At 42.3% G+C, this 27,726-nt stretch overlaps 2 protein-coding genes across 3 annotated transcripts; both read left to right on the forward strand.

Moving 5' to 3' along the window:
- Positions 1–961: 961 nt before the first annotated feature.
- On the forward strand, positions 962–13,207 carry LOC306979397 (nuclear receptor subfamily 1 group D member 1-like). Its single transcript, XM_079578319.1, has 8 exons — positions 962–1,736; positions 8,406–8,726; positions 9,059–9,147; positions 9,292–9,436; positions 11,503–12,032; positions 12,166–12,351; positions 12,449–12,659; positions 12,771–13,207. Exons 1-8 carry the CDS (start codon positions 1,715–1,717, stop codon positions 12,965–12,967), a joined length of 1,701 nt encoding a protein of 566 aa, XP_079434445.1. The 5' UTR covers positions 962–1,714; the 3' UTR covers positions 12,968–13,207.
- A 7,311-nt stretch (positions 13,208–20,518) lies between these two features.
- On the forward strand, positions 20,519–24,702 carry faim2b (Fas apoptotic inhibitory molecule 2b). Of its 2 annotated transcripts, none has more exons than XM_079579444.1 (12): positions 20,519–20,558; positions 21,133–21,181; positions 21,266–21,333; positions 22,172–22,236; positions 22,341–22,394; positions 22,479–22,529; positions 22,612–22,651; positions 22,732–22,769; positions 22,949–23,036; positions 23,739–23,834; positions 24,035–24,088; positions 24,464–24,702. In XM_079579444.1, exons 1-12 carry the CDS (start codon positions 20,544–20,546, stop codon positions 24,611–24,613), a joined length of 768 nt encoding a protein of 255 aa, XP_079435570.1. In that variant the 5' UTR covers positions 20,519–20,543; the 3' UTR covers positions 24,614–24,702. The 2 variants fall into 2 exon arrangements, with proteins under 2 accessions (XP_079435570.1, XP_079435571.1); XM_079579445.1 differs by having other exon boundaries at positions 20,538–20,558; positions 21,136–21,181.
- Positions 24,703–27,726: the final 3,024 nt, after the last annotated feature.

The following is a 27,726-nucleotide window of genomic DNA, read 5'->3' on the forward strand; positions in this document are numbered from 1 at the left end:
CCCTGTTGGAGCCCAGTAAGTTCACATCATTTACTCCGTGAATGTAACATTTACAACATTCACAGTTTATATTGATCTTTAATGTGTTTAGAATCTCTGTTAACCGTAACTAAAGGACAAAAACCCGCAAGCAAGAAAAAGTTGTGACGATGACTCAAGAACCTTCATCTAAACTAAATGGTGAAATTTTAAGTCATGTTGCAAAAATAGGGGACATATAGTTCGATTATATGTAATAACTAGACTTAAAGGAGCTATCCTTGATTTTTTTAATTTATGTTATTGGAATAAAATGTATTTTGTCCTTTTAGTATACGGAAAAAGCAGACATTTATCCAAAAAACACTGGTTTTCAAGCCTTTAAAACAATCCTAAAATGTCAGGCTATTAGGCATATTTCACAGTGAAGTGACAGTTTTCCTCCCTGAAAGTCGTGTAACCTGGTTTAAACTCAGTCCCTGTAACAAATTTTGATGTTGTAAATGCATTAGGAAAGTTTGAGATGAGTTTGGACCAGAAAATAGCAATTTGAGTGACCCTGTTTCTTTGTACAATCAGGCAGAGCTCCTTTTAAGCTATAGACCTTTTACAACTCGGCCCACTCATTGGTAAACAATCAAAGGCTTTAAAACCATCAATTGCAGAGTAATAATATAAACATTGACACAGGAACCATTCAATCTGCATTGGAACACATCTAAAAGCCATCACCTCCCTGGCCGTTTCAACTCCGTTCACTTCTTGCTTTACAAACGACGCCACTGATTTCCACTTTTTCCCCGACAGAGTGAGCGCTCTGCCTCCACCTCCCCGTCTCTGCCTCCTCTCGGCGGCTTATCGTCGAGCCCAGGCGCTTCATTAGCATAAAATGTGTGTCAGTAGGGCAGCCCGCGCTCACATGCCATGCGCACATGCTCGGGAGCCTTTAAGCTGCATTCCTCTGTCGGACCAGCTCAATACTCGGTCTCTACGCGCTCCCCTTGTCCAATCACAGTCCTGCAAATAATAGGAGCAAAAAAAAAAAAAAAAGGTGGCAGCATTGGGGGGGGGGGCAAAGAGGTGGATGGAGTGTTCAGAGCGTGACAGAAAGAAAGAGAGAGAGCGAGCGAATAGATAGGCATCAACAAACAGGGCGCATTATAGACAAGAAAAGAGAGGGAGGGGGGGAGAAAAAACGGTCACATTTTCAAGGCACCTGAAAACGTGCTGTCTATTTTGGGCCCCGTGTCTCTCGTGCCGCTGACTGGGGGTGTGTTTAAACTAGATTCGCCGTTGTCATGTTTTGGTGCTGACTGTATAACCTACATGGCAAAGCAGCTGAACGCCTCAGGAGCTCTTGTGATCCAGAGAGAGGAGTCCACTTCTGCGCAGACAGCGAACACACAAGCCGCTCTTTTTGTTCGACTCCAAGGAGACACTTCGGACTCGCGCTGAAATCCACTTGTCTTTCTTTTTTTGCTTTATCCTTTTAGCGTTCGACCAGGGTTTTTTTTTCTCCAGAACCCCCACCAATGCTCCTTGCGCCGCGCTACTTGAGCTTTTTGATCATTTCCTCGCCGCCTTGGCAGTTGATGTTTCTTTCACCTGTATCGACCAAACTCCTCTGTGTGAACAACAGGAAGCGAGTGGCAAGCTAAAGAGAAAAGGCACGAAAACCCGCCTGGCGATAAACCCAGAAACGAGGCGCAGCGGAGCAACAACTACACAGCCGAACATGGAGAACAGCCCAGGAGGTGGTAAGTCTGGAAAACTACCCACTTGTTCTTGATTGTCCTACAGTCATGTTCTCCTGATTGAAATCCTGTGCTGCTGTACAATGGGTTAGTCGTACTCGCCATTAGCCATAATTGGGTTGTCTGCATATCATTGGCACATATTATTTGACATTTTACGCACGGGTTTATATGTGGCACAGATTCACTTTTACGCACGATTTTGTGGCAGTTGCTTAGTCATCCTTAGTGTGCTTTACCTGAACATATTACATCTGCATTGTGAATGATTTTCTTCTAGGGTATTTATTTGTGAGCTGCGCACTGTATGCTTTTTGCTTGATCTTCGGATGCACCTGCTGAAGGCGCGAACAAAGTTGGACCTCTTTTCCCCTAAATGCTTTGGTGCGCGTCACTTTGGGTTTAGCACTGTACTAAACGCACAGGCACGCAGCTGATCTTATCTGCGCTACAGTGGCACGTTTCCTGTGGTGTCGGCAGGAACTCCCCTCGTCACGCAGCCTATGGGACATACAGTACATGTACATGTCATCACATGTAAACAAACTCACGTGAAGCCGCGGCGAGACCTAAAATGCCCTCGCGCCGGGCACGTTTAGCCACCCCCAGCTCTTTACATGTTGCCTACATTTTATACTGTACGCACGTGTTTACATTGGGTCACACCTGGACTCATTAAAGGCTGCAAAGTCCTGCAACGCATGACCCATAATGGGGGCTCCTTGTGTTGATATGGCGCTATTGCTTCGCACTTTGGCAGAGCTTCAGGGATTTGGCAGTGAAGTTAAAGGATGGGGAGCACGCCCACAGAGTCCAAACAAGTGCCTCGCGCCAACTGTTGCAGTTTAAAGTGCAAAAAGCTCGAAATGAAGGATCAATAAACGTATGGCGCGCAGTTTCACATTACGCCCTTTGAACTTTTAAGAGGGATTCCTGGGAAGGGCTTGAATGAATGGTTGCGTTTCCCGGTAAGATGACTCATGAGCTCTGCACTCGGAGCATATAAACAACATTTATGTCCTTCCCTTCCTACCTACCGCAGAGGGGCTGCTGCCAGTGCGCCACACGGGAGGGGAGTCACCGTAATGTAGGCAATCATGCGCCTTCTTCATCACCTCTTTTTTCTTTTTCTCCTTTCGAAAAGCGTGCCTTACCCCGCCTCGAGCGTAGAGCACGTGTACCTTGCCTCGTCAACCACGTGCCGCACATGATTCGGGAGCGCCACCGCCCCTCCCCGCCCTTCTTCGTGCGCCACTGCCCCCGCGCGCACGGGGATCCCGGCGGATGCGCGCGCTGTTATTGAGTGAGAGATTGGTCAGTGGGTCACAGAGGGTTAGCAGCAGCACGAGGCAGTGCGCCCTGGTTACCAAACCTGGAGACACAGTTCATATTGAGATGATTCAAATTAAAGATCCCCCGCTTCAAGACATCGGGAATTCTGATTTATCTCACACCGAACCAATTCCTAGAATACATGTCATGTGGTTTACAATAGGAAGAGTAATGTAGCACAAAGTCAGATGATGTTTTCATTATAGACATTAGGTCTAAATTTATTTTTGTTTCAAATACACAATAGCTCAATGTCTAATACATTAGTTCCACATAAAAGGAAAGCTTTTATAGCACTAAATGCAGTCTTTTGATGATTGTTTTTTTCAACCCTTGTATCTAAAAAGTAACCTCATGACTGCAAAGTTCACAAATGTATGATTTTATAATATTTTGATTAACAAAACTGAATCAGAAATGAAAATAACTCGTCATTTAAATCCCTGTCTTAAGTGGTGCCATCTGAAACCCTATGGGACTGGCATTGTGCATGATGTTTGCTGGGGAATTAAGCTCATGTTATGTGTGACGCCAGTGCAGCTGTAACCATATACTGATCTCGTATGTGCGTGATAGAGAAGAACATGCAGCGCTGGAATTAAAGAAACAAGAACTCAGGCTAGTGCGTTTAGGGAGGGGTATTTATAGCTAAATGTTGGGTGGACTAGATATTTAAACCGATTCTCGTTTTAAAAGCAACAGCTCAACCGGGACTGAGTCAAGACCTGACATTCTTGCTCCCGTTTGACCATCATTTCCCTGCTACTTTGACTTTGGTTTTGTTTTTTTGAGCAGTGAAATCAGCTCTCACCAGCGAGCTTCAAATGTAGGTCATTAATGTTTACATATCCCTCCATAAAACATTTGTAGAGACACACGTGATCAAAAGTACACAGCCCTTTTGCCAGGATTAAGCGCTTCCTGAATAAACTTAACATGTTGCTCTGCACGTTCACGTGTTGGGCCACTTCCAAGCCCCACTCTCCACCCCTGTAAAATGTTCGCATGAATGAACTGGGCGTCTCTTCTCTTCCCATATATGACAATCGCGTGGTGTTTTGTATGGAGTTACACTAGAACAGTCCTCGTGGTGACTTTTTTTTTCCCTCCAAAGGGGAGGGGAGAGTATGTTTCTGCATGGGCTTGGTCCAGTCACATGTTCAACCTTGTGCCTTACCCCTGCTCCCTGACAGACGGGCCAATATTCCGAGAGCTTAAGTCTGGCATCCACTCAGAGCGGATTCTAGGAAGTGGCTACAGGTGGTTGGGATAGGAACGTTTTTGTTGTTGTTGTTTCTGTCCCAAAAGCAGGAGGGGTGTGATGGAAGAAAGTTGTTGTTAGAACTGGTTATTGGCAAAACAAAGCACAAAATGTATTCATAAGAATAAAAAAACTGAAACTGTTTAGCATTTCTTTTAAAGGCTACAGTAAATTGATTTCCCCCAATTTACTGTAGCTTTCAATGTGCATAGCACACAAAATGGTTGTATGTGCTATGAACAGTATTTCATATAGTAATGTAGAAAAAAACAATTCATATAAATGTAATTGGGACATTTTTGTGAAAGCACTCATTCACTCTGACTTTGCAAACTGTCGTTAGAATCATGTTGAAATCAACAGGAAGTTGTAAACGTAAACCTGTCGGGCGTGACCTCCATGTGAGCCGATTACAGGTGAAGGCACATGCCGGATAGGGAGAGGTAACTCTACACACATATTTGCAAAGTCAAGTCTGTGACACTGAACTCAACCAGGCTGGGGAGAGGCTTTCTGACACGTGTGAGCAGGGGAATTAAAGAGGCACTTACCCACGGCTAAACACAAAACAGTGCACGTGGATTCTCAAGGAGACGACAGTGAGAGAGAGGAAGGAGGAAGCAGTCAAGGTCCTAAAGAGTCCACTTAGACAATTAAGGCTGTGGAAAGTCCGACAGTGTAGACAAGGAATTAGAAAGGGTAACAAGTGCAATCTTTTTGCATTGTCAAGGATTTCCTATCAAATGATATCAAAGCATGACAAAAACAAAGACCTAAAATGGACCTAAATTGAGAAAATGATCCATAAAACTGCACTTTTTGTGTTAGTAAATCTAAGTGAGGTGGAAGACCACAGGCATCTTTTCCCTCAAAATGCCACATTTATGCCAACGTTCAAGGCTAAATTAAAGGGAAGTCTGTGCAAAACCAGGTCAACATGGGGTCTAAACAGAGATATCAACTAGGTCTATAAGTCTGGTCTCCCGGGGCTAAACTAAGTCCACCCAATGACTAGCATCAAAATAGGACTAACGAAGCTAAGTCAAAAAACAAGGACTGAACCACATCCCAGTGTTTCTCAGATTTCATATCCGAGAGACAGCTAAGAAAATAATAGTCTTATAATTGGGTCAAAACCTGAATCATCCGAATCAGGTCTTAACTAGGCTTAGTAAGTTCTACAGGCTACAGTAAATTTCAAACCCTATAAAACCTATAGAAGGGAGCCGGCAGATTGATGGCAGGATCTTGAACAGTTGCCCGAGCGCTGTCATCTCGACACGAGGCTCTGACGCACTTTATGAATGAATAACGCTGCATTGGAGCCCATGAGAAGCGGCCCGTTTGGCAGGCGTCAAGACACAGGACACCTGACACACTGAACTGATGGGAACACGCCGGCGAAAAGAGTCGACTTTATGAATTCGTACCGGGGTTCTCTTTGCTCTTTTGTTAAATGAAGTGGTGTACTATGTTGAAAAAAGATGACTATCTTGTTTCGATTTTTGAGAAAGGAGAAAACAATAACGGGCTTAAATGGAAATGAAATGAAACTAGGAAAACCATGACAAATGTAACTTTTACTCATCCTAATATAAATATAATGTGATATATCATGGCTTCTCGCAATAGTGCAAAAAGAGGATTTTGCAAAAAAAGAAAATCTTTTACTCATAAATGCAATAAAATCTGTTTATTTCATTGCTTTAACATCCAGCGTTTAGCGTCGGTCAGCCCATGTGATGTGCGCATCGTCAAAGTGGCTCTTAACCCCTCCATGTGATGTGATGTGAGAATTGCTGCTTTGTTGATTCTATATTGAAAAGACGGCAACGTGACCGCCCGTTCATAACCTTATGCTCAAATTCTCAGTAGGAATTTTTAAAGCTCCCCATCTCGTGTGCGCATATTACTGTAGTCATGGCATATATGTAAAAAGAAAAAAGCCTTTCTCTCTCGCCGCTTCCCTCCAAACGTGATCTGGGTCTTTGTTATTGCGCTGCTGCTGTTGTCTGCACGGGACTGCGCCAAAGCTTACCCGTGTGAGGCAGCGAGGGAACTGTGTCAAGGGTCCATGTGAGCAGCCGGTCAGGTGGCTGGCTCGGAAAGAGGGAGAGGAGGGAGGGAAGAACAGGGGAGGGAGGGGTGGTGGGGAAGAGGGAAGAGAAGAGAGTGGAGTGGTGAATCCGAGCAGGCTGGAAAGCATGTTTTCTTGCGCAATTCATCTGGTTTGTTTTTGGAATGCGGGGGAGAAGCCGATTGCGATTTTTTCTTGGCAATTGTATTAGTTTTGCAGTTTAGGCTTTGAAAGATTCAGCTCACAGCGCGGAGATTCTCAAGAGCAAAAACACTTGGCTGAAACGATGCCAATGCCATATCATGTTTGCATTAGAGTTTCCCATTTGCGACCGTCTAAGGTGCAATTTTGATTCAATTTTGCATTTACTCTGCGGCCCAAGTCACACAATTTCTTTATTGCCAATTTTTAGGTCACTAGAGCAAAACAAATGTATTCCTCACACACCTATGACACCTTTTGTGATCTGTGACATTGGCATTTGTGACATTTGTCCTGAATAAGCCTCGCCTACTGGACTTCAGGAACATCCTTTTACATTTCCAGTCCCGACTTAGCCCGTGTTTATGCCTGGTTTACATCGGCACGAGGCAGGATTATAGAATGAGAGGCAGGAGAGTAGAGTGAGGGCAGTGTGGTGAATACAGGGAGGGAAGCAGGGGAGGGGAGGTGGGAGGAGTCGGTGCACGTGAGAGGCGGGTCTTGTCTGAAAACAAGCGCCTGTGTCTGTGCTGCTGCTGCTGCTGCTGTGGTGATGGAGCTTTTCCCACCAAAGGCCTTCACCCCAGTGCTGTTTATGACATACGGCCGAATCAAAACAAGAACACGGAGTAATAGTTGAGTGCTTTGGGTGCGGGGTGTTCAAAACAGGAAGAGTTTGGAATGACGCAGTAGGGCTGGCCATGACGCTGAGGGAACGTTAAATGGCACAGTAAGATGTTGAGTTGGAATGAAATACGCAAACTGACACAAGCAAAGATAAGGCAGCGACTAAACCAAGAAACTTGACATAAAGATTAGATAGCCAAATAACAATTCAAAAATCTAGTAGTTAAAGGGTGAATGCTCTTTTCTAGCAACAAATTCATGCATTTATCCCCTTTGCTTTTAATGTTTGCATCTGTGGCCTTATCTCCATTGTAAGATTGCGTTGCCCTATCACTCTGAATGCTACCGCCCAATAAAACAACTATTTGCCTTACCCTATTTACCCAGCGAACGAGGTCAGCTGAAGGCAACTCACAGGTTACTGCGGCCCACAACTGCAATCGCAACATCTATCACAAAACAGATTGGCAAAGTAGAACAGAGTCTACGATCCGTTTTCGCATCTGTCTCATCATGTTTTGATTTGGGTGCGTGATAGCGGTGATGCAGTACTTGGCTTTGTGAAGGTTCTCCGTGCCTCATACCTGGCCTCTCCCACGGTGTGTGAGCCAGTTTTGTGTTTTTTAGGTTACTCTTGTAGTGGCTGCTGGCCAATAAATCAGTGAATCAAAGTAGGCCACGGCCTCACCTTGCTCTCATGCTCTACTGTTGTCGTGCTCTAGATGCATTTCCAGATTAGAAGGACAGGCACTCGACTCGGAATAGTTTGTTCTGGCGACAATTGAATAGACTTTAAACATGTCTTCTTTTGCCGAAACACTCGGTCTACCTTCATGTAAATGTGTTGCGTTATACAAATCCATTTTTGGATCTGTCCTGAGCAGTTCGGCGCCTTCATTGTGGTGTCGTGGATTTGCTAGCATGCTGTTTGATAAAGCGAAAGTTTGTTTGTGCTCTTGTAAAGGCACCATTCCCACTACTGCCTCCAGAGAGCACTACAAGCCATTTTGAAATGCAGACAAGCCCAGCATCTCACTCCTTACACACTTACTTTATATATTATGTACAATAATGTGCATGATCAGTGCTTATTATGCATGATGTAACCCTAATTGTCATTCTGGCTGTATCTCTGTGCATGCTAACGGACCATCTGCTTGTTTGTTTTGCCCAGGTGGAGTGATCCTGTACGCGGGCTCATCGGGCAGTGCCTGCCCCAGCCCCGGTAGTCCCTCCAGCGGATACCAGACGCAATCGCCCTCCTCCCACTCCCAGCCCTCTTCTCCGGAGGGACTCTCCTTCCAGGAGATTGGCGCCCTGAAGCAGCAGCAGCCATGGGGGGAGCAAGGGGGAGGAGCTACATCCAAAATGGTCTTCCAGTTTCCCGAAGTCAACAATGCCCCCGTCGCCACCCAAATGTCCACGGCGCCATCTGCGACATACAGCCACCCCCCGGCGGCCAAGAGGCAGTGCACGTTCAGCGGCACATTCACCAGTAAGTGCACTATTGTTCAAGTTTGGAGCTGGATTATCTAATATACAAATAGTACTATACAAAGAAAGTCTGTGCAGTATAGGTTTGTTATCCACTTTTTCCCCACAGTTGTAGCCAATTTCATTGTGTATAAACGTACTGTTCTCCATGGTAGACAAGTTATTCAGTAGTCATCTGTACTGGGTTGTTTTAGTGCTCCTTATAGATGGGTTCTACCAATAAACATGATGAACCTCTCCTTACTGAGATTTGGTCGCTGATGAACTGAGCAAGGTATAAAACAGGCCTGAGGATTGGTTTTAAAGCCATGTTTTCTGTTTTGTTTTTTCCAGAGACTGGAGGAATGGTGCTTCTGTGCAAAGTGTGTGGGGACATCGCATCGGGGTTCCACTATGGAGTACATGCATGCGAAGGCTGCAAGGTGAGGTTATAGCTTCTACTACGCACGGGAAAGATTAGATATCAGCTTGAACATTTAGTTTGTGAAATGCACCCGCATACATGCATATCTCTAAACAGATATTATCTACAGTGACTCATCGTGACCAACTTTTCTTTGTCGCAGGGCTTCTTCCGGCGCAGCATCCAGCAGAACATCCATTACAAGATGTGCGTGAAGAACGAGAAGTGCCTGATCATGAGGATGAACAGGAACCGCTGTCAGCACTGTCGCTTCAAGAAGTGTCTGTCCGTGGGCATGTCCCGAGATGGTGAGCACAAAGTGTATAAAGCTAAGACTGTGTAGCTTTATAGGACTTGGATAAGCCCTTTCATGGATGAGCAGCTGTTAGATGGCGGTAGTGTTTGAAACAGGCGAGGCTTGTGTATCAGGAAAGCAATTGGTAAAAAGTAGTTGGACACGTTACCTAATTTTTCTGCAGCTATAGCAGGATTGGGACTGAATGTTCTGGTGCTGAAAACCAGGTTACCTTTCTTTCTCCCCACCTCTCTCTCAGGTAATAACCTCCTTTTCCTCCCATCCTCCTTGCCCCCTCTCTCCTTCCTTTGTCCCCTTCAGTCGCTTCCTCCCTTTCCGTTTCCTTTGCTCCTTCCTTTTGATTTATGGTTCGAGCATCCACCGCATCCCAGCAGTCATCCGTCATGCCAAAAATAGTTTATATTAAGAAATTGGGGCAGTGAGTTTTTGTTGATGGTCCAATATGATGTAGAGGCGCTGACAGCAGAGGATGGTGGAGGGAGGGGGGGAAAAAGAAATCTGTGTTACTCTGGCCTCATTAATAATTAATCCGTATAGTGTTTACTTTGAAATTTAAATAAAACGGCCGCAGCCCGCGTGTGCCAGCGCTGCTCTGATCCCCCGGGAGAGGACGACCGGCACAGGCCGCAATAAATCACAGGCTTTTCTGGAGCAAACATTTTTAGTTGACCCAAAAATGCAGGTGAAAAATGGCTAGTGCCGCGCCAAGCAGAATTTGACTAATAAGGAGAAATCGGAATAGAGGCTAACGTAACATCAAGGTAAAGCACATACGACACATTAGACAAAACGTTCAAAAGAGCCTAACTAATAATTATTAACTAATTACAATTTAAGAATAAATAAGAGTACTTCTTAGAATCCTTTAGATTTCCAACATCTTATTGTGGGTCTACAAAGACACTGTACAAACCCAATTTCAGCTTTCAAGCAGATATTTAATTTGCTTTGTCACAGATGGTCGATAACCAATTATTGCTGACAGGAAAGGACTTTGGACCGGTTACAACGCCACTTTGCTGAGAAGTAAAAGTCAATGGTGTGGTCAGACTTAAACCAAGCAATATTTGGATTGAGCTGAATTTGAAATAACAGTGTCAAGATTTGCATCGAGAACGAAATAATCTGGACACATAGATAGATAATGTAGATAATGTCACTGTCTGGGTATTACAAATAAAAAACAAACAAACTTAAACTTGTATTGAAAGTCAAATATCGCCGGATAATCGGTTACAAAAACATCAAGTCGAAGCCCTACCAGACTTGCAAGTTGGCCACAGTTTTTTTTTTTTTTTTTTTACGTTGTCACCTGCTCTCGTCTCCTCATCCTCACCCGCCCGACCTGCCTATACCTGTTCATCATATTCCCGCTCCGTTCGCTAATGACAGCACGGAGGGGCTGTTGACCCAGTGACCTAGTTGCAGTGAAAAGAGAGCAGAGGAAGAGGAGAAAATGAGAGGGGGGGGGGGAGTAGAGAGGGAGGAAGATGGATGAAGTGTGCTGCTGTGGAGGCTATGAATAACTCTTGTCAGCGAGAGAAGTGCAGGGCTCTGTGGAGGCAATATCCAGATCAAAATCACACCACAATTAAGACGGCTGAAGCTAAAGTTTGGAATTGCCTCAAATTGCATCCATACAATTGTAGTAAAAGTTATCGTCCAATACATAAATGTCCGTTGTGTTTTTGCGATGTGAAAATGGCTTTGATGGACAGAAGAGTATCGCGTGATCCGGCGGTTCGTAATCCTCCAGATTAAAAGCGTAGTGTCAGATGTAGAAGAGCGAGTTGCAGATGGTCAGTGTAAAAAATCAAGCTGCCAGTGTCAATGTGGGTTCTCTGCCAGAATGCATCGGCGTGGGCGGAGAGTGCCGTTCAGTAACAAGTAAAAATCAACGGGGTCTTGTGTTTTTGTTATATCATGCGAATATATATGTTTTAAACGATACTTTGAATGCACATCTTCCGAGCTGAAATCGGCATCAAGACTAGTTTTTACTCTGATGAAATACACAAGCTCTAACGGCCCGTTCTGTCTCTGCTTGTCTCCCCTCAGCCGTGCGATTCGGCCGCATCCCAAAGCGAGAGAAACAGCGGTTGTTGGACGAGATGCAGAGCTACATGAACAGTCTGAACGAGTCGTCTTCTGTGGAGCTGGAGCTGTCCCCCGCTCCTGACACGCCCTGCAGCCCGCCCCTTCCTCCTCCCCAACAACAGCAACAAGCACCCAGCGACCATATCCTGCAATCCTACCGTCTCATACCCACGCCCCCGGATGAGAAACCCGTGATCAAGATGATCCCCAACAACCACGGCGGTTTCCATATCAGCTCGGAGCTCAACCAACCCAACGCCAATGCTCAGACTCAAGAGCAGCTGACGACAAATTACCACGTGCAGCAAACGTGCCTCAAAATCGAGAACACGTCCAACAGCGATATTGAGAACGGCAACTATGGCTACCCCAGTCAGTGTCCGATGAGTGGCAGCGTCGCGCCCCAGGCGTACCCCGCCAATCACAATGGCTTTGAGACGCAGGGACAGACGACGTGCCCTTGGAAGCTACAAGCAGGAGCCAAAGTTCTGGTAAGTCTTCCCATCTTGCTTTTTCTGCTCAAATGGCAAAAGGCTGGCTCTTCAAGTCACTCTCCCTTGCTGATGATCCAAACATGAAGCTGTGTTCATGATTATTTACCAAGCCCCTGATCTTCCTCCTCAGGCGTGTCCCCTCAATTCGTGCCCCGTCGCCCCAGCCGGTCGCTCCAGTCAGGAGGTGTGGGAGTCCTTCTCGCAGTGCTTCACTCCGGCTGTCAAAGAAGTGGTGGAGTTCGCCAAGAGCATCCCCGGCTTCCAGACCCTCAGTCAGCACGACCAGGTCATGCTGCTCAAGTCGGGCACTTTCCAGGTACGCAACGCAACCGATCCAATTGTAGCGCAGAGTCGGCGCTAGCATTGATTCATAAGAAAGCATGGAAGTACTCACACGCACATTCTCCCCACAGGTGTTGATGGTGCGGTTCTGCTCCCTGTTCGACCCTAAGGAGCGCACGGTGTCCTTCCTCAACGGACAGACGTACCCGCTGTCCTCGCTCAGAGCACTGGGGATGGGCGTGCTGCTCGACGCCATGTTCGATTTCAGCGAGAAGCTCGGCTCGATGGGCCTGGAGCCCGACGAGATGGCGCTGTTCATGGCGGTCGTGTTGGTGTCTGCAGGTAAATACAAATATTGGAAAAGAAATAACTGGCTTGAAAGAATGGATCACATAAAAAATAATCTATATGAATTTGTAATCATATTTATTAACTCAATATTGCTCTCCTCAGACCGCTCCGGTATCATTGACACTGGCGCTGTGGAGCAGCTTCAGGAGAACTTGATAAAAGCCCTCCGGTCCCTCATCACGCGGCGCCGTCCCGATGACAGCACCCTTTTCCCCAAACTGCTGCTCCGTCTGCCCGACCTGCGCACCCTCAACAACCAGCACTCAGACAAGCTCCTCGCCTTTCGCATCGACCCATGAACTCGGCTAGCAAAAAAGTAAAGAAACTGGACTAATAAAAACGGGCCTTGTGAAGAGATGGATCGATGGGAGCTTAAAACTTTGGGTTCCCATCCCGGTCTGAGCCACGCCAAACTGTCCCGTGCATGTGGGGGCCATAGTGGAAGGAGAAACCAGCTGCAAGGAAGAGAATGAAGACGGTAGCAGAATAGGGGAATCGAACTCGCGCACTCCAGTCCTGTAATGCTTCCAAAAACTGTCTGGGGGAAAAAAAAACTGTTCTTCCTTTGGAGGGTGAGGGACTTCGCTCTTTTGAGAACCGCATAACCTCCAGGACAAGTTTGACAGACTTTTAGTTCTAAAAGGACAAAACTAAGAAGGAAGCACAACCTCCCGATAAATGAATTTATATATATGTATGTATGTATATATATGTACAGAAAAATGTTTTATTATTGTACATTCATGCTCTTAAGTGTGATTTGCACCTTTCCATATATTGACTATAGAATTCAGTGGCTCTCAAACTGCTTTTTTTCCAGTTTACATTTCTCAAAGACACCGTGGCATTACTCATTCATTCCCCACATGTGGTCAGAGTAAGATACTTTCTAGGGCTTGGAAATGGCATAAAAGCTCAATATGACTAGGACAAAAAAACGATTTCAGAATTTGTTCTTTGTTCTACAAAATCTTGAACTTCCAAGGACACCAAATGGACCTTCCACTACAGTTTGAGACCCGCTGGATTGTTACCTATGGCAATAGACATGTTCAACTCACAGTGTGGAGGATGCTTTGTAAATGTCCATAATAATAATATAAGCTATTTTCACATGTCATCCTGTGGAATATTATTGAAAAATCACCCATTTGTGATTGAGTTATGTATAACATTTTTAAGAAATGAAAGTTTGTTGCATTGTATTGCAGTAATCAGGGAGTATACTATTTGGTCATTTTCGACCATATATCCGACATGAGGTGTTTTGAGGTGTACATATATAACGACTATTCTTGGTTATTGCTATGTAGATTCTATGTAGAGATGTTAGTATTGATTCTATGATGTTGACGTCATTTAAGGGTTTGATCAATTATAAGCTCTGCAGATTGACAGATATCTATGTTATGTCAATAGGTTGCGTTCATCAAAACCACTTTTCCTTTTTTTTCCCCGTCTCAGACAGTGAACTAGATTAAGGCCATTTTGTGATACAAAATCTAGCATAAATGTTGCCTGGGACCTTGTATTTCAGAAAAGATGGTTTCAATATGGGTGCTATTATCTACAAGGAAGAATGCTGTAAACGGGCCAGGTGTCAGATATTTTTGTTTACATTTTTACTATTAATTTCAGAGTTTATTAGTTTCATGTGGACTCCACAGTCAAAGGCATCAACCATGCGTTTTGAATTTCAAGCAGCAAATGCCCTCACTGTACCTATCCACCTTATTTGCATCTCTTCCTCCTCTTTTTTTTTATGCTATGACATGTGAGCGCAACCTATGGACTACCTGAAGCTGAGAATATTTTGTAAATGTTCAAATGGTGTAACGTACCATTATTAAACAACAGTATACCATAAATCATATATCTGGTCTTGGGAGTATTTCCTTGTACATTTTTGACAGCACTTCCTCCAGGACATATAAGATAGAGCGGTAACCTAGCAACAGCAGCAATCAGCCAATCAGAGAGCAGGATCGAAGGCCCATTAGGCACCATTACAGGCTCCAAATATCAGCGGACTGAGTAAGAAAAGGTGAAGGTGATTGTGTGCCGTGTTTTGAAGCACTTGGCAACAATGGGTGGTGATGAAAACGCTATGGTACAATTACAATCAAACGCTTTCATTTAAACACATATAGCTGCATAGAAGAAGCAGCCGACTTTGCAATAAATGAGATAATGTGCATTTCTGGTCAAAGTGAATTTCCGTTTAGCAGAGATAGCCTAATGCAGTGTTTTTCAACCTTTGTTGAGCCAAGGCACATTTTTTTATTGAAATAATCACGAGGCACCACCAGCAGAAAATGTTCTCATCAAAGTGTCTTGGCTAAGAACACCATATAGTCTCACTAGCCACAATGCCTCAATACGTCACTAATTCTCTTGTGTCAAAGAAATTAACTACCTGATATGGAAGAGTATGGTTACTCTGCCGATCACTAGACAGCATAGACACTTGAAAACGGTACATTATTTGTGGATAATAATGCATTTGTTTAAAAAAAAAAAAAAACTAGGTGAGATTGGATAATTTCCCAAGGCACACCAGACAATATCTCACGGCACACTAGTGTGCCATGGCACAGTGGTTGAAAAACACTGGCCTAATGAATGCTCTGTGTAAAACTCGGGATAGCAAGCTATATTCATACTGTAAATGACACTATTGGACATTAGACACCAATACAGGGTTCAAATATCACAGGGCCATTTAGACTGGGGAGGCGGGAGGGGGGGTAGTTGTAGAGCGATGAGAGATGTGGAGAAGCACTTGGATGTACTAACAGAAATGCTATGTGGAATCACTCTACCATGTGGATAGAACAGACAAGACCCTGTAGTTGATGGATAATTCACAGAGTGACTATAGCTGTTTAAAGCCACTTTGCGGAGCATTCTGGGTTATAGCATGTTCTTGCATCACAAGGGCAATTGAACTGTTGCAAAGTGTCACGAGTCAGGTCTGAGGGGAGGCGAGTTAAGTACATTTTCCATTTTTCCAACTGCAAAAAATGCCCATAATTAAAGAGAGAGAGAGAGAGTCTGGTATAATGTTAATGTGGGTAAAAGTAACGCATATAACAAATCAAAAAATGCAAAAATACACTCAGCGTTGTTTCTTTTTGGATGTATTTTGGTCAGACATGTATAACTATAAATCCCTTCCCAGTCGAATTACACATGCCAGCGCTTTGGGGATGAAGTGACATTGAGACAGTAAAACTATAGCCTGCATCATTTCTAGCGCCCTGCTGTGCGTAAAAGTTTGAAATCGTGCGAGGACACGACAAAACGAAACTACAACCCCTGTAAATGTAGCCACTTCTAGTCTGTTCTTCATCGGAATTACTGGGTCACGGTTCGGTATGTACTTTTAATGTCCTGCCAGCTGGTGTTGAATCCATTAGGCTGTAAACATGTGATAGCCTACGCACTGCCCTGGATTTGTTAAATAGTTACACGCCAAGTCATAGTGCCCTTATACCGTATGTTGAACGACTGGTCTTTTCGAGTCATATAAATCGGTTATATGACCGAAAACCTAATAAGGTCACAGCACGGTCTGTGCCGGGGCTGAGTCACCTGCCTGACGCTGCGCCATTGTGAAAAACGATAGGCCATTGTGCTGCCAAAGCGTGCCAAATTCTAAACCCAAAAAGTTCTCGATGTCCCCGGATGAACTGTGCAGTTGTGCAGAAGGGAACATGGACTCGTAGTTTCCAGCAGCAGACAGACTCCAGTGTACAGGAGGAGGGACAGGACTCCGGCGCCACCTGCTGGATAGAGACACTGCATTTCCTTGACGTTGCTTCTTGAGAGCACTTTGTCAATGCGCGTCGCTCAGACCATTGGAAATAAACTGTCAATGGTGAGACTGTGAATAAGAGAGTGTGGTCAAGATGTTGATGAGTGGGAAACACGTTTCTATGCAGCGAATAAAATGGGCCTCTGTTGTTTCGCAAGACAGTTAGGCCATGTGTTGTCGACTTGCGCCATCTAGTGCTTAGAAGAGGAATAGCAATTCTATGTCGTAATGAGCTCGTCACTCTTAAGGGATGAACTATTGCCTTAAAGCTCCAATAGCAGCCAAACGAATAATGACTTGCTAAATAACACATCAGAAGGTCAGAATTTGGCAAAAGTCTTTCAAATTAGTCAAAATATGTGAAAACAATGAACATTTACAATTTAAATTGTGGTTAAATGTATGAAGACGGTAAAGGTGGGTCGAAATGTTCTGTAGCCACAAGACACAGAATGAGCAATGAGCAAGTCAATAGTTTAAATATGATAATAATAATGTTTAATGTATCTCAAAATTGAATTGACAGAAGTTTCCAGGTAAAGAATCAGAGAATTTTCTATTAAAGGAACAGGCCACCGTTTTTCCAGACTGAGATATGTTCTTACCTGAGCTAAGACGAGTTGATACGTACCTGTCTGGTCTTTGTGCGTTTCTGTGGCTTTACTGGAGAGAGTAACTGTATAGTAGCCAATTAAGTGTGGATTTAATTTCAGTCAACCCAAGGGGGTTGTTTCATTATAATACTCTAGGCAAGGCAAGGCAGGTTTATTTGTGGAGCGCAATTCATACACAAGGCAATTCGAAGTCCTTCTTAGTTGCATCAAACACAGATACAAACAATAAAACATCAATATTAAAAATAATATATTACACCAGGAGGCCCCTCCCTGCAGTTCTCAGGGCCCGAGATGGTTCATACGGCTCTAACATGTCAAAGATGTACTTTAGTGTTAAATCATGAAAAGAGCTGTTTTAAATTCTATTCTCTGAGTGACAGGAAGCCAGTGCAGAGACCGGAGCACTGGACTATCCATCCATCCATCCATCCATCCATCCATCCATCCATCCATCCATCCATCCATCCATCCATCCATCCATTTTCCTCCGCTTTATTCGAGGCAGGGTCGCGGGGGCAGCAGTCTCAGGAGTCTCAGCAGAGATACCCAGACTTCCCGATCCTCCTCCAGCTGTTCTGGGCGAGGCGACACCGGGCCAGCTCGGAGACATAGTCCCACCAGCATGTCCTGGCTCTTCCACAAGGCCTCCTCCCAACAGGACATGCCTGGAACACCTCCCAAGGCAGGCGACCAGGAAAGCTCAAATCTAGAAAAGAAAAGTGATGGTAACTTTTTTGTCACGTTGTCGCTCCATTTTTGTTTGTTGTTGTTTGTTTTTGTTGCTTTTTGCTATGTTTGATTACTTTTTTGTGGCTTGTTGGCCTGTTTTCATCATTTTTCGTTGTGTTTTCGTCTCTTGTTTTTCAGGGGTTTTTTCTCATGTTTTTTGTTGTTTTTTCCACTGCTTTTTTCATTGCTTTGTCATCACGTTTTCGTCACATTTTGTTGTGTTTTTGTCACTTTTTTGTTGCTTTTCCAGCACATTTTTGTTTTTGGATGCTTTTCTTTTAAGCTTTTAGATTTGGGTAAAGCTCGGTTTCGCCCGGGGGTAAGGGTAAGGTAAAGTGAGGGGCCAGACCGATGGCCCTAGAGCCAGTGGCCCTTCTGTGCTCTTCCAGAATGGACATGTGGCCAGTCCGCCCCTGCTCATGACCATAGGTGAGAGTGGGAACATAGATCCCTCCCACCTATTTCCTGGTTCTTGTTTTTCAGATGGTAAAACGCTGATGATGTTAATGCTTTGATGTGGCTGTTTAAGTTCAGGTCTGTCATGATCACTCCTACATTTCTAACCTGTTTTTTGTTTTGTTTTTTGTTTTAGAGAGAGAGACTCAAGGCGACTGATGACACTTTCTCTTTGTGTCTGTGGGCCAAAAACAATGATCTCAGTTTTGTCTGAGTTTAGTTGGAGAAAGTTGTTTTGCATCCATTTCAATATAAAGGCTACATACCAGGGCACGGGTTAGTACCACGTTAAGTAAATTACATTATAGCTACAGGTCACATGTTTTGTAATGGTTTTAGCATTGATCCTATTAGTCAAACTTACACAAAACATGACATCACCAAACTGTCTTAGGTAATGAGCATTTAAATGTTTTTGGTTTTTTTTCTTTCTTTTTTTACAATTTCATACAATATTATACCTTTATCCACAATCGTTTTGTGATTTATTTATTTTCATAAGACACTTCCGGTCTGAATCTATTTTATTGTGAAGGCCATTTCCGGTGTCAGTACGTGTTGTAAAGCTACAAACAGGTAGAAAAAGAAGCGAGAAAAGAGTCTTTTGGCGCTGATATTTCTCACGAATTTGGGGTAAGATGTTTCGAAAGAGGTTCATCGTGCAAATGGTATCAATGTGCGCATTTTCTGGTAAATGTCACAGTTGCTGTTGTTAGCCTGTTCAAATCAGCTGCGATTTTGCTCATTTTCGTTAAAGGGGGGGTATTATGCAAAATCAACTTTTTCAAGCTTTACATCATGTTATTTATGTCATTCCCTCATTAAAAACATGCCTGAAGTGTTGCCTTGGCACATTCACGTATTTCTGAGTAATCTGTAAAAACTCTGATGGCGGCCATTTTAGGGATAGGTTTGCCTGAGTCCTCCTAGGAACGCCCCATCCTCCTGGAGACGCCTCCGAGCTTTCATCACCAGCCGAGTAACCAACCACTGCCCCTCAGCAGAACCCCCTCCCCACTGATGCCACAGACAGCGTGTGGAGGGGGCGTGTCGGAAAGGGTCAGAGCTTCTTAAAGAGACAGAGGCCTATTTCAAGACATTCACTACAGCCATTTTGAGAGAGACATTTTATACAAGGCAGTTATTCTAATTTACTGCATTTACAGACCAACAGAAGGTTTGTCAACATTGTAGTGTGATATAGACTGGTGCTATGGGACTGAAAAAAGCAGAACACCCCCTCTTTAAGAGCCCTTCAGAAACAACGGCACCCCCGATGAACGTCAGAAAACAATGCTGGAAGCATTTTTTTATTTATTTACTAATAATATTTAGCTAAAAATGTCAAAAGAGAGAGTTACTAAAAAGAAAAAATAGGTATAAGGATTTTTGTATATATGTGTGTGTCACAGTTATTGACATTTATTATAATATAAATATGTGCCATTTCTTTTTGGAGTCTTGATGGAACAGGCCACCGTTTTTACATACTGAGATATTCTTATCTGAGCTTAGACGAGTTGATGCGTACCTGTCTGGTCTTGTGTGCACTCAGACACGCAAAACGACCAAAGATGTTGTTAGCATTTGACCTCTCCCAATGTGTTCCTATAGCTCCAAACGGGGCTATTGGTACGGATCAACTCATCTAAGCTCAGAGCATATCTCAGTGTGTAAAAACGGTGTCATATTGACAACTGCCAGTCAATAAACACTTACGAAAGGGCCTCTCCAGGGCATGTAATTCTAATAAGTCTTTCCGCTCACAAGAGAGATTACTACTCACCGTCAGGTTATGCAGACCCCTGTATGTAAACATATAATCCAACCGCTGACACTTTGGTCTGTCCCTATTCCCCCGGGACGATTAATAATATCATTTAAACACTCCACAGTAACTTCTCTCGCCTAATGCTACTAATATAATGTAAACAAACATGAAGTTGAACGAACGGCGTGGCATGGGCCTTTACCTTTGCACTGGAGCGGCCTGATTACTCTGTTGAGGATGATGCTGGATGCTGCGGGATCAGGGTTAGAGGCAGATTAACCACAAGTATAAAGCTGCGCTGTAATCCCTGTGCGCGCTCTGAAAGAAGCGGCGATTCACTTTGTGCACTGCTGCCTCCACGAAGACGCGCTACGGACACACATTCCTCAGTAAACTTGGATTGACTTTAACGGCTGTAAGGATTTCCAGTTCATACCGAAAAATTCAGATTGGAGTGATTTGCAAACGAGCAGCGAGGGACAGCCATGAAGAAAGGAAAGGTAACTGTTAAACTTTCCTTGTAATTTCTTGATTTCATTGATTTAATAGTTTGATAATCTCTGTAAGTGTTCTCTAAAGGTGGTATAGGATCCCACATTATAATCAATAATTATATAAAAAATAGTTAAACAGAGTAAAAAGATTATTTTTTTTAAGTTAAGAAATAGAATTGAGTCCTAAATTCAATTCAGTTGAAAACCACTTCCCTCATTCTTGTATTTTCTATGTACACAATGTAAGACAATAAAGGAGAATTGAATGTAATCTAAATAGTAGAAAAGCTAGCCTTGGAGGTTTAGAAAAGCTAAAAATGTCAATCATCATTTTCAAAGGTTATGTCTTTTCTTTAATGTCCATGCGTAAACATATTTACATCTTGGTTATGTCTCTGGCTGCGATGTTCTGTGCTAGCTTCCATCCTAATCCTGATCAAACATGGAGGCTCTGCATAAATCCTCTACAAAAATAGATATACAGGAACTATATGTGCACATTCAGAATGATGGCAACCTTTTAGCCGTCGTTTTGATGGGATTTTGGCCATACACATTGCTAACACATACGGACTCTCAGCAGGTCACAGATGACAATGAGCCGCCGACCTACCAGGAGGCCACCGCAGGTAACGGGAAGGTTTGAAAGATTGTTTTTGATGTTCTGCATGTTTTTACACCTTGCTTTTGTACTCTTTTTCTGTTGTTTCTAGGGTATTCAGAAATGGAGGCCCAGTTCGCGTGGGATGACAAAGTTATCAGGCAGACTTTCATCAGGAAGGTGAACGAAAACATCAGCTTTCATATATATTTCTTTTGGGGACCGTCTGAAGTAGAGATAAAAGAGGGGCGTGTCATTATTTTGTTACGATTTTTCTAGCGACCATCACTCGGAAGTAATAACAATTAAGAGATGATCATTGTGTTTTTTACAAACTATCAAAAGGAGTCGCACAACTTATGAACCAGGGATTTTTTCCCTCCCATCTGATGCTTTGGCTCAGTGTAGCTGCCGATACCGATCCCATGCCCTCGCCAATGTTGCTAATGAGCATAGCTCGTGCACGGGGAGTCACCATGCTGATAGATTTTTGCTGAAGTGCTCTCAAAAGACTTAATGAAGGCATCAAAGTGGTAACATGAATCCTTTCTCTGTGATTATCAGAGGTTTTTTTTCCACCTACATTAGTCATAACACTGCAAATGGCAGTGGCTTGAAAAATTGTAGTTTGTGAAATATAATGATGGGCTATAATCAGAACACCTTTCTTGCAATACCAGTACTTTAACTGTACTTAATGCACAATACCAGTACTTGAGCAATACTTGATATCTTTATTTGATATCTATACTACATGTTCACTATCTAGAACCAAAGTTGAAAACAAAGTTGAAAGTAGAACAAACTTGAGTTCATTTATTACAATTAAGATTTGTTTTAGTTTTATTTTGGATTCATCTATTTGCGCTGGAGCAATCAAGTAACTTTATTTAGTGCTGTCTCAGGACCAACCAGTCATCCAAACTTGCTATCTGAAGAAAAGATTATTTTCCTGTACCAGTTTTTGGTATCTATCTTGACTTTTTGAAGTTGGCGTCTTATCACATCTCTGTCTCAGGTCTATGCCATCCTGTTGACGCAGTTGCTCGTGACGGTGGGGATCGTCTGCCTCTTCACGTTTTGGTAAACACACTGAACTCTCTTTCTTATCAATTCTTTTGTTGTCTTTTTATGAATGTGTTTGCTTTTTGGTTTGTTTTTCATTTCATTTTCATTTCCCTCACTAGTGACCCTGTGCGTTACTACATCCAGACTCATCCAGGCCTGTACTCCGCATCTTAGTGAGTATAACTATTGTCTTTCATTAATGAGGAAAATGCCATGCTCTATTGCCTGTTTGGCTAATCCGTTGTGTACGTGCGCAGCCTCATGTTCTTCGCTACATACATCGCGTTGTCCTGCTGTGGAGATCTCCGGTACATTCTGGATTCCCCCTCCTTCTTCAATCTAGCTATATATATTTTCTTGCATTTTTACTGAAAGTGTGTGTTTTTACAGGCGGCAGTTTCCCTGGAACGTCATCCTATTAGTTCTCTTTGTAAGTGTTATATTTACAACTATTTATTTGTACCTTTTTTGTTTACGCTTCTATAATCCTTATGCTTTTTTTCCTCTCAGACTCTGAGCCTGTCCTTCATGATGGGATTCATGTCAAGGTAATGATACTATTTTTATTGTTTATAGGAACTTAAAAACTCAATGAGATAGTCTGTTCTGTTGACACCTCTTATTGAGGTAGGTGTAGAGACCAAGACATAGCCTACTGTACTGGAGGTAATGCATCTTTAGAAAACCATTATTCCAAAATTGTATTCAACTCATTTCTGTTTTTCAGCTTTTACAACACAAAATCCGTGCTTCTGTGTTTGGGCATCACCGCTATGGTCTGCTTGTGTGTCACTGTCTTCAGTTTCCAGTCCAGGGTAAATAAGTGCAACCTCACACTATCATGCCCATGCTAGCTATGACTTTGAACATGATTATTACATTAGATTTGTAATTGATGTTTTCAAACCGGGATACAAGTCACAGAACATCTTTTTAAACTACGCCTAGTTGTTGTAAAGTACGAGTCTGTAGATTCATATGAGGAGAGAGAGAGGAATTTTAAGAGTTGACCATCTAACTTCCCCCCCTCCTGATTGGATCTGAAAGCCCCTCCTTGTTCCCTGTGCACAGGCAAGCTTGTCTCTTTTCATGTTGCCTACTGTGCATCAAAATGCAGGCCCAGGCGGTCAATTAAAGTCATTGTATTAAATTTGTAATGCATTTTGATTTACTGATAATGAAAGAAATGCAACAGTAGTAATCTGCAGTGAACTTGACAATGTCTAAAACATTTGCAGCATTTGCGATTTGCTCATTTCACCCACTGAAATTATGATTTCAATTAGTTTGATATTAACCCCGTATCCCTACCTTTCACTCAATTTCAAGTAATGGTGCATATTTTTTACATACAGATCTCAGAATAAACTTGAATTTTGAATATCCTTTCAAAAGCTCCCTTAAGACTCCTCAATGATAACTTTATTCCATCTATTTATGAATATATTAACCTCAAATGTAATAAAAATGTAGCCCACTTGAGAAAGCACATGCACAAACCCCTCTCATGTCTCCAGATCGACGTGACCTCATGCCAAGGCGTCCTGTTCTCTCTGTGTATGGTCATGCTGCTCTGCGCCATCACCATCTCCATTGTGGTTCCTTTTGGTTACGTAAGTGCAGACCCTTAAACCAGGTCCCAGGAGAGTTCTGGAAGAGTTTTAAATAGCGGAGCTTAGCAGCCACTCTGTGAATGGAGCTGTGTTGTTGTCGGGGTGGTTAATTGGATAGACCAGTCTAAGCTCTGTGTTGTCATTCTGAAATTAGCTTTCTCTTTAGGCATGTTTTGTAAGGCTGTTTTCTTGTCTCACAGGTCCCATGGTTACATGCCACTTACGCTGTATTAGGAGCCATACTGTTCACTCTGGTAAGACTTTTATACCTTTGGGTTAGAAATATATCAGCAGTTAAGTGCAGTAGCCCCTTTGGTATCGCTGCCATGTTTGTATATTTGTTTCTCTAGTAACGCTGAATTTTCTGGAGAGTGGCTTTAAATATATTGTGGAATACTGTGTGTGAAATATGTAACAAAGGGCTTTTTGGACTACATCATTCTAGTGTATTGCAACATCTTCTGTAGAGTCACAGTGTACACTATGTTCTACTTTAATGACAGGCCTACATCTGGTTAAATTCACGTGTCTCGTGGGAAACATCTTTTCTCTTTCTTTTTTTTACTGTTTGTGCTCTTCCTGCTGTAAACCTCTTTATGACCCTCATTTTCATTCTTTTGGCTCCACAGTTCTTGGCGTTTGACACTCAAATGTTATTAGGAAACAAGCGTTACGCCATCAGCCCCGAAGAGTACATCTTCGCCACGCTCAGCATCTACCTGGACATCATTTACCTCTTCAGCTTCATGCTCGCAATCGTAGGAGGAGGACGAGACTGAAGATTTGGATTTTTCTAAAGGACTCTGAAATTTAATACTGTAAATCAATATGTGGTCCAAGAAGGAGGTAACTATGTCAAAGGCATAGGTTTTTTAGCATCTTTGATGTTGACAATTCAAAAGTACGTAATAATAAAGCCGGGGTAATGTGCTTTTTGCAGATATTTGTTATGATGTCATACACATCTTGATCACTATCTTGCACTTTGTTCTGGTTGGTTAGAAAATGCTATATTGATCTAAAACATAGCTCTCGGCATGCTTTTGCTGAGGGAACAACAGTGGAACATGCACATCCCCTTTAAAACAATGATTTCATTTGTAAATATATTTGTTTACATCAAGTAATATTGAATATGATATTTTTCTAAGAGATTTCTAAGAGATTAATTGAATTAAGATGAGATGAATTGAATTGAGATGAGATGAGATGAATTGTGTGTTTCAAAAGAACTAGTGCATACAACTGACTGTGGCCTTTTAGATGATGATGGTACAATAGACGAACACTCCTCACAAAATGGGTTTGGTTTATTTGTCTATATTTAGACAAATGATGATTAGGCAGCATATTAGTATACTAAGTCTTGTCTGTTGAGTTCTTATTTGTATAAGTTGTATTTTGTAAAGCCTAAAGAGAAATCGGATTTAACATTGGCAGTATGTCGTCAAAATACCACTGTGAAATAAAACTGTTAATGTTTATAAGGCTATAAGTATCAAGTGAATTCAATATTGTCCCTTGTGTAGAGCATGAACGGGTGATACTGTGACTAATTGTTTTGTGTGTGTAATTCATAATAACACAAATCGGTCAAAATGTTTGACAACTTTAATTAAAAAAAGAAGAAAATTGACATATTCAAATTCAAAAAGAGAAAACCAAAAAGAGAAAAAGGGGAAAATCTCGCTTCAATAAAAAAACACACACACAAGTTACAGACAATTTTAGTAAAGTCTGGCACAGGAAGACAAAAGTAGCCTAGTGGCTTCTGCAAAACAAAAAACAGAAATATCAAAAACCTCTTAAAACGTAACGAAAGTGTACAAAATGAGTTCTGTATAAATAAGAAACTGTTCCCGAGAGGAGAGTCAGCCATGTTGGATCATCCTACAAACATCACAAATGCGTCTGTACAGTGAGTCTATTTGAAACTCCACAAATATTGGCACCCATAATAAAATATGTACATTTTCTGGACAAATTTGTGGTATTTGGAGCTTGACTGGGCCGTAGAACATGTGCTTTTGTTTGTATGGTGTTTCGACAGTGCAGAGCCGCACCACCGCAGGACCGGCAGGACACCGGACACGGACAGTGTTTAACTCACGGTGGGATAAATAAACTTTTCAGTTTGACCTGTGAGAGATTGTATAAAAGTCTTTAATGCTAAAGGAAGAACATGAGGCAGCGCAATGTAAACGAGGAAAAGATATGAGGCTGCAAAAAGGAGAGCAGCGCTCTTAGAGCTGCTTGCAATAAACCACACCTCAGTCGACCTCTTTCTTTAATAAACAACACCCTCTATCTAGTGGCGCAGGCACATGCAAGATGAACATCTTGTTTAAGCAATGCTGGCCTTGCGCCAGGCAGAAGATTAGGCACCAAATATTTTCAGCAGTAAATACTTTACATCACCATGTGGTGTCATGGGTTCCAGTATTGAAAGTGGAATTAGCCTCAAGCTCAAATGCATTTAGACAAAACAATGTCCATATTAATAAGTGGGTAATTATAATGTAACTAAAGATTAAATTAGAGCAGCTGAGAATTCCACATCTGAACTGTCTGAGTAAAACAATGTGAACAAAAATAAACTTTATTTTGGCGAATGATCCAAGCCATGTCCACTCTCCTGCATGGAAGTCCTGTTTTAGCAGCAAAACATTTTGAAGCTATGAAATAAGCCATAAACTAGATCTAGAACTATTACCAATTTGTTTAAGTGCAAGGAACTCTTTGAACTGTCCTGTCATTTACATAATTTATAATATAACATAATCTAGCATGTTTGTTAAAAAAAATTAAAAGTAACTATTACAATTACAACAAAATAATAATAAATAAACACTGCATTGTAATCCCTGGTCATTTCATAGTTTCAAAATCCGAGTTTTTGAATTCAAAGTGATGGCTATGGAATAACATCACTTTGAACATGTACAGACAGTAGCCATGATTTTTCCTTCATGGTGCAATGAGTTCAAACAAAGAAATCTGTTAAATCAATGTGTCCACAATAAAAACACACAGGAAAACAAGTGTGGAAAAAGTATTTACAAGAAAGGCTCTGGTCAGAACGATCTAGTCTGTTAGGGATGGTGTTTTTCTCAATTGCTCCTGATATTTTCACAGCATTATATAAAATTACTTTTTTGGACAAATTTAAGAAAATGTCAAACATTTTATAATGTTTTCAAATTTGTTATATATAACAAATGCAACTCTGTTTTGGGTCATTATATAGTGATGGTGGGTCTTACAGTTAAGAACCACTGGTCGAAAGGATTTTGAGAAAGTCAATCAATCAGGTAAGCGCTCTGTTAAAGCCATAGCCAAAAAAAAAAGTATTTTTGCTGATAGAGCAAATGTATAGTATATTTTGGGAAGTCGGATCAGCTTGAGCTTGATGCTTCTAAAAGCAATTGAGAAAAGCAATGAAAAGTTTTGAATTTCTATAATTCTTGTGTCTACGTCTTGACCCAGAGCTGTTTTGTGGATGGCTACAACATCTTTGGTTGCAGTAATGGTAAAAATGAGCGACAAAAACAAAATGTTGAACACAAAAAACAAAACAAAATCACAAACAAACCATTGTCAGGATCTAAAACATCTAAAATGACATGCGCCTGTTTCCGTATTTACAACTCCCACTCGCTCCTACGCGGCAGTTTCATCTGAAGAGCAACGTTAAGGCTTATAGCAACAAGAGTTTTTGCACAACTTTGAACACAAATCCAGATCAGGGCTCACTAAAGGCTTAAAATCATCTGTAATGGCACTTCCATGGTCTAGTGAGCATCCTGCCTCCGATTATCTACATATCTACAGTCACCGGTTTCACATAAATTATTATAACTTTTTGGGTTGCGGTACGTGGACATGCCAAAAG

Source organism: Gobius niger (genome assembly GCF_951799975.1).
Source record: "Gobius niger genome assembly, chromosome: 20".
NCBI classification, from domain to species: domain Eukaryota; kingdom Metazoa; phylum Chordata; class Actinopteri; order Gobiiformes; family Gobiidae; genus Gobius; species Gobius niger.

Excerpts from the sequence above, each read along its gene's own strand:
- LOC306979397 (XM_079578319.1), top strand. The coding sequence starts at position 1,715 with ATGGAGAACAGCCCAGGAGGTG. Across the intron at positions 1,737-8,405 it reads GGAGAACAGCCCAGGAGGTG|GTGGAGTGATCCTGTACGCG; the intron begins GTAAGTCTGGAA and ends TGTTTTGCCCAG. Across the intron at positions 9,437-11,502 it reads CGTGGGCATGTCCCGAGATG|CCGTGCGATTCGGCCGCATC; the intron begins GTGAGCACAAAG and ends GTCTCCCCTCAG.
- faim2b (XM_079579444.1), top strand. Across the intron at positions 21,334-22,171 it reads GGCAGACTTTCATCAGGAAG|GTCTATGCCATCCTGTTGAC; the intron begins GTGAACGAAAAC and ends TCTCTGTCTCAG. Across the intron at positions 22,530-22,611 it reads TCCTGCTGTGGAGATCTCCG|GCGGCAGTTTCCCTGGAACG; the intron begins GTACATTCTGGA and ends GTGTTTTTACAG.